Below are 12,508 nucleotides of genomic sequence, written 5' to 3' on the forward strand. Positions count from 1 at the left end.
TTTTTTGACCCAAAAGCAAAACTGTAAAACAACAAAACAAAAGCCTTTAAACTCATATTCAAGCCTGATCTCACGAGGAAAGGTAACTATTTTATATTTTGTCAGTATAGTGGCTAATTCGAACAAATTCAGTCGTACAAAAATGTACAAATTTTATAAGGAGACGTGGCTCCCAACTCCACCCCTAAACCCAACCATCATTGGGGGATAAGCAAATCATACTAAATTGTACAAATGAGATTGTATGTTTTATACGAATTAGCCACTTATTTAAAAATTATGAATTTCTGTGAGATAGCGTTGCATATTCATAGCAAAACATGCCCACCCACAGAAAAGCCAAACATTTTAAGCAGGGGATAGTGTACATCTAGCTTTGTTTATGCAAAATAAAATGTACACTTAACATAAGATCAAACTGAACTAACATAATTTCAAACTAAATCTGTCTGAAACCCTGACAGCCTGTATTTTTAGTTTAATCAGTTCAACCACCGGGGAATAACAGACATTGGAATGTAGAGATTGACCAATCAGAATGAAGTATTCCCAAGAGCTGCAACACCTGTTGGACCACTATCTTGATACATGATTGGCTTTTCACAGATGATAAGAGCATTTTAAAGGCTGGATTCAGCATATGCTATTGTTTTTAATCCAAGCCTCTCCTCTTGGCAGATGATGGTCATAGTGATGATTCAGGCCATTTCTTTCTTCATCTACTAGCACTGTCACCTCTTACCTGTGTGACTCTGTCCAGCTGCGAGCGGATTTTGGTAAGCTCCTGTTTGCTGTCCTCCAGTCGAGACTTCAGCTTCTCATTCTCAGACAGAGCGTCCTCATACAGCTGATAAAGACAAACAAACTACAGTTCATCCCATTAAAATAGCATGTCCACCGGGAGATGCTTTCCTGTCGCTGGTCAACAGAAGAGCACTAATGGCCTGCACTTGATAAACAAAAAATGCTATATGTGACCCTGGTCCACAAAACCAGTGTTATGGTGCACAGATATATATTTTTAGTAATAGGCGAAAACATATTGAATAAGTAAAAATGATCGATTTTCCTTTTATGCCAAAAATGTTTAATGAAGACATTTGTATCATGTAAATTTCATAACATATAGCGGGAAAATAAGTATTGAACACCTTTTTTCTCAGAAAAAATATTTCTAAAGGTGTCGTTGACTTATAAAGTTCAGAGGATGTTTACAACAACCAAGGAAGTCCATAAATGCAAAGAAAACAAACCTAATTAGTTTACCAATTAAGTTATGCATAATACAATAAAATGATGCAGGGGAAAAGTATAGAACACTTGAAGAAATGGAGGTGTAGAAAGGCAGTGAAAGCCCAGACAGCAGCTGAAATCTCTGTTGTTCTACAGCAACAAACTGCCCTTCCTCAGTGTAAATTAGCATGAGCTGCTTCAGTCCAATGTCTACATTATCAGGATGATGAAGATGAAACCAGGGTGGACATTTCAGCAAGACAATGATCCAAAACACAACCAAGCAAGCACTCCAATGCTTTCAGAGAAAGAAAATCAAGCCGTAGAATGGCCCAGCCAATCACCTGACTTGAATCCAATATAAAATACAAATTAAAGATCAGATTTGATAGACGAGACCCACAGAACCATCAGGATTTTTATACTCTGTTAAAGTCTGTGAAAAACTCACACCTTCATCAAGGAATTCATCAAGTTATTTTAAGATTTTACCTAATGGATTTCCAATGGTGGTATATTAGTCGTTTAATTTATATTTAAAAGAAATGTAAAGCAGCACAACATTTTTCAACTTACAAAAAATACAAAAACAATTGTTTAGGAAGGATTGTGTGATTCTGAAGATGGGATTAATTACTGTGTGCTGAAAATAATTTATTTTAATTAAGCTTTAATTCAAAAGGAATACATTAATCATAATAGTATTTTCTCAAGAAATAATTAAGCACCTATTATGCAAAAATCATTTTGGGATTCAGAGTTCCCCTGACCTTCTTATAGTCCTTGCTGGTGGAGTCCTCATCAGGTTTGCTCAGCGAGGCGAGTCTGTTTTCTCTGCGTGTGTAAGTGCTGGTTCGAGATGACAGCCGGTCTGACAGAGAATCCACACCGCTGGAGTCTGACCTGCTCATTCAAATCAATCTCCATCAGTTTAGTTAGCAGTGATGACATGTAGATTCATCAATCATGTCTGTAATAAGGAACAGAGCAGCTTACCTTGATGCCCGGTCTTGCTATAAAGAAAAAAGGAAAAAAAGAGAAGTCATTTAATCTAAAAACCTCCTTAAAATAACAAATAAGAACCCAAAAGGTGGTGTTTTTAGTTTGTTTGTTTTTATGCACTCTACATATATCAAATGGAATAATACAAGCACATAAATATGCATACCAAAAGGGCTGTAAAGGAGTGGGATGTTTTGGGATTTTAATAGAACACTTTATTTCAAAGTCATATTTTCACATCAGGTTCTTTTTTTTAATGAAAGCGTTATAAACTAAAACATTCTGCAATGTTTGATTATGATTTGAAGCAAATAAAAATCAGACAAAAGACAAAAGGGTTTAAATGTAATGCTTTAATGAGAAAAACAAACTACAATACCATGAAGGATAAAAATTAGATGAAAAGGTGCTGATCTTTTGAAAAAAAAAAAAACAGGTTTGTTGTACATATATTTATTTATTTGCAATGCTTCATTGGAGTGGGTGAAGTTATTTTTACATTTTTTTTACTCATTCTGACCTTCATTAGTGAATTTTCTGTACAGTATTGTGGGTGTATTGCAGATCACTGGAGAACTACAAATCTGTCACGGAGGTGGACTTCAAATCTTATCAATGTTCCTCACACACACCAGTTCCTGCTCTCTCCCTTATTTGCGCACACACACACACAGCTGGAAACGAATCATAGACTGATTAAATGGATTATATATTCACCTCTCACGCACACACACATTGCTGAGTCTTGTTGTTTCTGTTTAGAGCATTACGTAAGTGTTATCCTTGTCTTGCCTTTTCGTGTTTTTGACCTTTTCTTTGCTTTACTATTTACGTTGTTTTGCTACCTGACCTGACCGTTTGCCTGCTTTTTACTTTGCTCTCAAATTTACTGTATGCTTCTGTTTGCCCCTGTTTTGACCGTTCCCTGCCTGCCTATTCTTCATAATAAACTGCAGGTGGATCCTCACCTCTGTTGTCACGTGACAGTGGAGAATGTTGGTTTCCTGCAATAATTAAACTATTAAATACTGTTTGATTATTGTTTAATTATTATTTGTTTGATTGTTAAAATAGTGAACAGGTCAGTTACTTTGATTAAAGTATTAAGGTAAATCCATTGCATGTTAACCCTTGGGGGTCTGAGGTGATTTTGGGCCCCCTGAGATGTTTTGACATGCCCTGACATTTGTGCTTATTTCAGCTACTTATTACATAGTACAGGCCAACATGGTTTTTTTTTTCTTTGTATTCAGCACAAACTGGACTACAATAATATGTGATAAATATTAATGTACATGATTGCGTTTTAAATTAAATATATATTATGCATGGTTAAGTTTTGGAGAAAAAAAATGTAGCTGAAATAATGTCCAAAAACACACTGAATGTGCCTGAACAAGTCTTTTGAATAACCAGTCTTGTAGGCTAGAATATTTACTTCCCAATTATGTGAAAATTATTCTGTTTTCTCATTCGAAGAAAACATTACAATGAATTACAATTTGTGAAGTTTGTTTTGGGTGATCTCAGCTCCATGCTTGAGTGACAATGGTCATGATTAATTCACACCTTGAGAGACAAAAGACACTCCCCCACTCACCCGCCAAGGGCATTGTGATGTCCACCTGCAAAAGCTAGCCAAAAAACTAAAAGCTTGTTGTATTATTTGCTGTATTATGACCATGTAAACACTATGGGACAATACACAGTGCTCAGCACTATATATTGAAGTACACTGAAGTACACGCCTCACAAATCTATCTTTTAAATTAAGATTTATAATTGGAAGCTATATAATATTATATTATATTTGTGCATATACATTAGATTAGTCAGCACTGAAGCCAAATCTGGAGCTTATCTAACAAAATAACTTACGATAACGGTCTAAAAACTAGTACACCCAAATTTATATGTTATAGAAAAAATATTAAATAATCAAGAGAAATATTCAAATAATAAAAAAATCAAGAGAAGCAAAAAAACTGAAAACATTTAGTAGTTTTGTAGGTTGTATTTTTTATTTTTTTTGCAATATTTTGCTTGAATTTAATTGTATTATTGGTCACACTTTAATTTGATGGTCCGTTTGTTGAATTTAAGTTACATTGCATCTATTTGCCAACTAATGCTCATTAGATTATAAGTAGACTGTTAGTTTGGGGCTGGGTTTAGGGTTAGTGTTAATTAATATGTACTTGCAAAGTTTCTTATTTATTCTTATCAACAGATATTAAACAGACAGCCTACTAATACTCAAATGCACCATCAACATAAAGTGTTAACTTTATTATCTTTCAATTTGTCAATATGTTTGGTTACTAAAACATTATTTTCATAAATGTATCTGTTTAGGAAATCTCTTTTGTTTAAATGCACCAAAATACATGCATGCCTATATTCACTGAGAAATGGATCAAAATATTCATTTTCAAAATGGGCTGTACTCAATTATGCTGAGCACTGTATGTGCACTTATACAGCATGCACAAAAATATATATATTTGAAATGGTATAAAACGGGTTTGCAAATAAAAACTCTCTTGTGCATTAATCCAGCATTTAATAATAATTTCTGAATGACTCTGAGACACTGAAGTAGTGTAATGAAAAAAGTATTAACCATAACAATGAAATAAAAAACATGAAAAACAATTACTTTAAATCAAAAAAATATTTTAAGACCTTATACAGTTGCAAGAAAAAGTTTGTGAACCCCTTGGGATGACTTGGATTTCGGCATAAATTTCACAGAAATTGATTGATTGATTGATTGCAATGCATTTTCTTTTCTCTCAGTGTATAAAAGTCGTCCACGGAATCAATCTCTCTAAGCCCCGCCTTTCAGACAGCTTACTCTGCTCTTATTGGTCAGACACAGTTGAAATGGTACAAACTCCAGTTAGCAATGTCAACATTTCTCTAGACTCTAATAAATGTTCTTTTGTAATAAATTACAGCTCATTTCGATCCGAGAAACTTCCCTTCCCTGCATTTTCCTTTTACAATCACATAAATCAGTTTATGCTTGTGGGAGACAGTAAACAGTCTTCTGAAAGGCCATTAACAGGCACACACTGCATAGGCATACTGAAGGCATCAGCGTCCAGCAGATGACCTTTCTGAGGATGTGCATAGATGGCAAATGACTCATGTAAAGCTCTGACAGTCCATGCTGAAACATCCAAAACACAGACGAGAAGCTGCAAACCAATCATTATTTAAAGCAGTTAATGTATATATGCTCAGGCAGATTCCTCACAGCTCTGGTAATCTGTTCTTGCTGCTGCAGATTTAAGGCCGCTCAGAGAAAGAATCTGCTCTGTTGCTCTGCTAAAGTCGGCACATCCTGTTTGGACACTTGATTATGCATCCGAGAGGAATAACAGCGCACCGTCTGAAGGGGACACACAAACAAAGCCAAAAAAGGACATGTATATGGTCGCTACAAAGCTGGAGAGAGAAAAACAAGAGTTTTCTTCCACTCACAGAACTAATTAGAGTAAAGCAGATTTTCACACTTTTCAGACTCTCATTAGTTTAATTGGAGCACTAGCAATGTCAAGCTGGGTAAAATCCCAGACAATTCTGTCAATTTTGTGTGGGGTTGATGTGGGGGGAGGGGATAATAAGGGATAATAATTGTAAAACACGGACTTATTGGAAATGTGTGCTTTCTATGTAAAATGGGTGCTACAGGGAAATATGATGCCTACAACATTTGATCTTTTTCGCACTACTGATGCTTACAGGGACATGTTATCAAAGGGGCATGTTGTTTTGTGCACTTTTAATAATTTTAATAATTTTGAAACACATGCTCATTGGAATTAAGTGCTTTATATAATAAAGGCTACGGGGCAGTATGATGTCAAAACTTTTGTTCCTTTTCACAATAATGATACGTACAGGGACATGTTATCAACTAAATATTAATTGTTTTGTGCAGTTTTAGCCCTTGTTAGGGGGTAAGTACATTTAAAATACAGGCTCATTGGAAATGTGTGCGTTTTATGTAAAATAAAGGCTATGGGGCTGTCACGGTTCTGTCAGGGGAAAAAAACTCAGGAAGAATCAAGTGCAGGCAAAAAATTATTTATTACAGAGTTCTGCAAAGGGGATTAACCCAGACAAAGGATTAAAGCACAGGGTGCTGTAAATGTCAAAAATAAGGCCCCAAATCCTGGCAAAAAATAAAACAAAAAGTCTAACAGAGGAGGGTGCAGTGATCCGAAGTCACCAGTCAAAACTCAAGTGAAAGTTCATGGGCAATACCCAAAGCGTCCAGCAGGGGGCGCACGGTGATCCAACTCGCCAGTCAATCACGGGTGAAGAAGAACTAAGGACAATACTAAGTGCCTCCAGCAGAGGGCGCACGGTGGTCCAACTCGCCAGTCACTCACGGGCGAAGAAGAGAAACCCAGGACAATATTAAATGCCTCCAGCAGGGGGCGCACGGTGGTCCAACTTAATGGTCAAGGAGGTATCAGCGGCCAACTACGAGAACCCAGCCGGGATGTAAGATGACCAGAGGGGAAGCGAGGAGATTGCTGGTGGGTGGAATAGAGGGGCTGAAGCAGGAAATGAGGAGGGATGCGTCTGCCACACCTAATAGCAGCAGGAGCGATCTGACAAAAGAAAAAGGAGAAGGTCCAAACCAAACAAATCAAACTGGCACTGGAGTCTAAGTGAAAACGAGACTGGACAGGACACGATCTAAGAGCCCACCGCGTGAGAAGAACATACAACGATCAGGTACAAGACAATGAGTGTGAGAAGAATAAATAGGGAGACTAATAAGGATAAGACTAGAGACAGGTGGGAATAATGAAATGATAATGATCTGAGTAGATTGACGAGTGGGTGGGGTGAAGCGGCGGAGCACATGGCGAGCTGTCAAAACAATGCCATGTGCACCGAGAAAAACAAACACAAAATTACTGTGACAACAACATGCAGGTGACAGACCATGACAGTACCCCCCCCCCCTAGGAGCGCCACCTGGCGCCTCAGGGGAGGGGCTTACCCAGTCGCCGGTGAAGGTCCACGACCAACGCCTGATCCAGAACATACCGGGCCGGAATCCAACTCCTCTCCTCAGGACCATAACCCTCCCAGTCCACCAAATACTGGAAACCCCGGCCCCGACGTCTGACATCCAATAATCTCCTGACAGTGTATGCAGGAGAGCCATCCACTAGGCGGGGGGGAGGAGGGGCAGGGGAGGAGATAATGGGGTTAAGATTGGATCTAAACACAGGTTTAACCCTGGATACATGAAAAACAGGGTGTACCCGACCAAGTGTGTGAGGGTAACTTGAGCCTAACCGCCACCGGACTCAGGACCTTGGTGATACAGTATGGACCAATGAACCTGGGTGCCAATTTGCGTGAGGCCACCCTGAGAGGCAAGTCCTTGGTGGATAACCATACTTTCTGACCACACACATATTGAGGTGGGGGAGTGCGATGACGGTCAGCTGCTGCCTTGGTTCGTCTAGAAGTCCGGGCCAAGACCTCCTCAGCCCTCATCCAGGTGCGACGGCACCGTCGGACAAAGGCCAAGGCAGACGGAACTGCAGCATCGGGCTCCTGTGAAGGAAACAAAGGAGGTTGATAACCCATAGAGCAAAGGAATGGGGACATACCTGTAGATGTTACCGGCAGGCAATTGTGGGCATATTCCACCCATGAGAGCTGTTGGCTCCAGGAACTAGGATTCTGGGAGGTCAGACAGCGGAGGGCTCTTTCGAGATCCTGGTTGGCTCGCTCACACTGCCCGTTGGTCTGAGGATGAAAACCTGAAGACAGACTCGTTGAGGCCCCGATCTGCCTACAGAATTCTTTCCAAAACCGGGAAACAAACTGTGGTCCCCTATCAGAAACCACGTCCACCGGAAGACCATGAATCCGGAAGACATGATCAACCATAGCTTGAGCAGTTTCCTTGGCTGAGGGAAGTTTGGGTAAGGGAATAAAATGGGCCGCCTTAGAAAAACGGTCCACTACAGTCATGATGACTGTGTTTCCTCTAGAGGGGGGGAGGCCAGAAACAAAGTCCAGGGCCAGGTGTGACCAAGGACGGGAAGGGATGGGCAAGGGCTGGAGCAGGCCAACAGGTGCCTTGTTAGATGTCTTGTTCTGGGCACATATCGAGCAAGCCAACACAAACTGCCTGACGTCTGGCCCCAGAGAGGGCCACCAAAATCGCTGGCGGATGGCAGCCAGTGATCTCCAAATTCCTGGGTGACAAACCAACCTGGATTCATGACCCCACTGGAGAACCTCAGGACGCAGCGCAGCCGGCACAAACAACCGACCCTCCGGACACCCCTCTGGTACCTCAATCCCTCGACCGGCCCTTATTACCCGCTGCTCAATGTCCCAGGAGAGGGATCCAACCACCACTCCCTCAGGGAGGACGGGCTCAACAGAGGTCTCCCCACTGGGGGTCTCAAACAGCCGAGATAGGGCATCAGGTTTGATATTCTTGGATCCTGGCCGGTACGAGAGGATGAAGTTGAACCGACCAAAGAAGAGTGCCCAGCGGGCCTGGCGTGCGCTCAACCTCTTGGCCGAACGGACGTATTCTAGATTCTTATGGTCCGTCCAGACCAAGAAGGGGTGCGCTGCTCCCTCCAGCCAGTGACGCCACTCACCCAAAGCCAGCCTGACTGCCAACAGCTCCCTGTTACCAATGTCGTAATTACGTTCTGCTGGGCTCAGGCGATGAGAGAAAAAGGCGCAAGGATGCACCTTCCCATCTTTGGATGAGCGCTGAGACAGGACCGCGCCTACCCCAACATCAGAGGCATCTACCTCAACAATAAACTGTTGTTCAGGGTCTGGAATAGAAAGAACAGAAGCAGAGGTGAAACGGGACTTCAGGGCACCAAAGGCCTCCTGAGCTTGTGTATTCCACTTGAACAATACCTTGGTGGAGGTGAGAGCCGTTAAGGGTGCAGCAATCTGACTGAAGTTCCTGATGAAACGCCTATAAAAATTGGCGAAACCCAGGAAACGCTGCAGAGCCTTGCGGGTGTTGGGGACTGGCCATTTGGCAACGGCCCTTACCTTATCAGGATCAGCTCTGATTCCCTCAGCCGAAATGACGTACCCCAGGAACGTAACCGACCTAGCGTGGAACTCGCACTTCTCCGCCTTAACAAAGAGTTGATTCTCTAGTAGCCGTTGAAGGACCTGACGCACATGCTGAGTGTGTTCCTGTAAGGAGGATGAGAAAATGAGAATATCATCCAGGTACACAAAGACAAACCTGTTTACCATGTCTCTCAGCACGTCGTTAACCAGGGCCTGGAAGACAGCTGGTGCATTTGTCAGGCCAAAGGGCAAGACCAGATATTCAAAGTGTCCCGTAGGGGTATTAAAGGCTGTCTTCCACTCATCTCCCTCACGAATGCGTACCAAATGATAAGCGTTACGGAGGTCTAATTTGGTGAAGACCTGGGCTCCCTGCAACAACTCAAAAGCAGACGACATGAGAGGTAAGGGGTACCTGTTCTTTATCGTGATGTCGTTAAGACCTCTGTAATCAATACAGGGACGCAGGGAGCCATCCTTCTTTTTAACAAAGAAGAATCCCGCACCTGCAGGAGATGATGAGGGACGGATGAGACCGGTATTAAGTGACTCCTGAATATACCCATCCATAGCCTCTCGTTCTGGACCAGAAAGGGAATACAAGCGACCCTTGGGTGGAGAAGTGCCTGGGAGGAGGTCAATGGCACAGTCATATGGTCTATGAGGAGGAAGAGACCCGGCCCGAGACTTGCTGAAGACCTGACGAAGGCCATGGTATTCACCCGGGACCTTGGTTAAATCGGCTGTCTCCTCCTGCAACACAGAACACAAAGAACCAGGAGACAAGGCAGAACCCAAACAAGATGCAAGACAAGACTGACTCCAGGCCAACACAGAATCTCCGGACCAATCAACGTGAGGATTGTGCTGTACCAGCCAGGGATGCCCCAGCACTACAGGGGAACCCGGCGAGTCAAAAAGGTACAGCTCAATAGCCTCCCGATGATTGCCGGACACGACAAGACTTACACAGGGTGTGATGTGGGTGATGGTGGAGATGAGCTGGCCAGCTAATGACCAGACAGAGATGGGGGAAGGGAGAGGAACGGCAGGAATGCCCCACTTCTTGGCAGTGGTACGGTCTAGAAAATTACCCTCGGCCCCAGAATCAAGCAAGGCAGAGGCGGAATTAATGGATCCTTCATATTGGATGGTGATGGGTAACAGGGTGCGAGAGCGGGGGGAATTTAGACAAGGGAAAGCGCCCACCAGAATCCCCCGGTTTACTGATGGGCCTTGGCTTTTAAAGGGCATTTGATGGCAAAATGCCCTGGTTTGCCACAGTAGAGGCACAGGCCATGGGCAAGACGGTCTCTCTTCTCTTGATGTGTGAGGCGCATCCGCCCCATCTGCATGGGCTCATGTTCAGATGAGGGAGTAGAAGGACTGGCTTGTTGGAGGGGGATGTTGTTAACCCTCCAGGGGGAGCGAAGGGACTGCCATTGGTGGCGGCGGCGGAGACGCCCCTCCACACGGAGAGCCAGGTTAATAAGGGTCTCAAGGTGATGGGGAAGCTCATGAGATGCGATCTCATCCTGGATCTCCCCATTCAGACCCTCAAAAAATCTGGAACGTAGAGCCCCCTCATTCCAATCACAGGAGGCGGCTAAAGTTCTGAACTGGATCGCAAAGTCTGTGACGGAGTGACCCTCCTGGGATAGTCATGCCAAACAGGCAGCCGCCTCATCACCCTGTGCAGACCGGTCAAAGAGTCTAATCATCTCCTCCCTGAAGTCCTCGAAAAACTGGCAAAAGGGTGCCCTAGCATCCCAGACTGCAGTGCCCCACTCACGTGCTCTCCCAGTGAGCAGGGTCAGAACATATGCCACCCTGGATGCCTCTGTGGCATAACGGCGGGGCTGAAGGGCAAAAACTAGCGCACACTGTGATAGGAAGGCCCGGCAGGAGTTGGGGTCCCCATCATAGGGTGGGGGATTGTTTGCATGGGGCTCTGGCTCACGGTGGGGTGTAGTGGGGGAGGAAGAGGCCTGTCTGGGTGTTGTAGCGTGGTGCTGGAGCTCCTCAATTCGGGCATTGAGTTCAACCACCTGGGCGGTGAGCATCTCAACCTCTCTGGAGGTTGCGGTGAGCTGGGTGGCGTGCTGGCCTAAAAGTGCACCCTGTTGGGCGAGTGCATTGCGCATCTGGTCCGAACCTGCTGATTCCATTTTCTGACCTGATCGTTCTGTCACGGTTCTGTCAGGGGAAAAAAACTCAGGAAGAATCAAGTGCAGGCAAAAAATTATTTATTACAGAGTTCTGCAAAGGGGATTAACCCAGACAAAGGATTAAAGCACAGGGTGCTGTAAATGTCAAAAATAAGGCCCCAAATCCTGGCAAAAAATAAAACAAAAAGTCTAACAGAGGAGGGTGCAGTGATCCGAAGTCACCAGTCAAAACTCAAGTGAAAGTTCATGGGCAATACCCAAAGCGTCCAGCAGGGGGCGCACGGTGATCCAACTCGCCAGTCAATCACGGGTGAAGAAGAACTAAGGACAATACTAAGTGCCTCCAGCAGGGGGCGCACGGTGGTCCAACTCGCCAGTCACTCACGGGCGAAGAAGAGAAACCCAGGACAATATTAAATGCCTCCAGCAGGGGGCGCACGGTGGTCCAACTTAATGGTCAAGGAGGTATCAGCGGCCAACTACGAGAACCCAGCCGGGATGTAAGATGACCAGAGGGGAAGCGAGGAGATTGCTGGTGGGCGGAATAGAGGGGCTGAAGCAGGAAATGAGGAGGGATGCGTCTGCCACACCTAATAGCAGCAGGAGCGATCTGACAAAAGAAAAAGGAGAAGGTCCAAACCAAACAAATCAAACTGGCACTGGAGTCTAAGTGAAAACGAGACTGGACAGGACACGATCTAAGAGCCCACCGCGTGAGAAGAACATACAACGATCAGGTACAAGACAATAAGTGTGAGAAGAATAAATAGGGAGACTAATAAGGATAAGACTAGAGACAGGTGGGAATAATGAAATGATAATGATCTGAGTAGATTGACGAGTGGGTGGGGTGAAGCGGCGGAGCACATGGCGAGCTGTCAAAACAATGCCATGTGCACCGAGAAAAACAAACACAAAATTACTGTGACAACAACATGCAGGTGACAGACCATGACAGGGGCAGTATGATGCCAAAAACATTTATTCCTTTTCACACAAATGAT

At 43.7% G+C, this 12,508-nt stretch overlaps 1 protein-coding gene across 6 annotated transcripts in view; it reads right to left on the minus strand.

Annotated features, from left to right (window-relative positions):
• Positions 1 to 12,508, minus strand: part of LOC130217013 (protein phosphatase 1 regulatory subunit 12B-like) — a 63,705-nt gene that overhangs the window by 26,730 nt on the left and 24,467 nt on the right. For all 6 annotated transcript variants that reach the window (XM_056448988.1, XM_056448985.1, XM_056448989.1 and 3 more), the window contains exons 2-4: positions 2,230 to 2,246; positions 2,004 to 2,136; positions 743 to 847 (exon numbers count right to left, since the gene is read on the minus strand). In XM_056448988.1, the coding sequence (XP_056304963.1) occupies positions 743 to 847; positions 2,004 to 2,136; positions 2,230 to 2,246 (255 nt within the window). The remainder of the gene's footprint in view (positions 1 to 742; positions 848 to 2,003; positions 2,137 to 2,229; positions 2,247 to 12,508) is intronic.

Source organism: Danio aesculapii, chromosome 23 (genome assembly GCF_903798145.1).
Source record: "Danio aesculapii chromosome 23, fDanAes4.1, whole genome shotgun sequence".
NCBI lineage: Eukaryota > Metazoa > Chordata > Actinopteri > Cypriniformes > Danionidae > Danio > Danio aesculapii.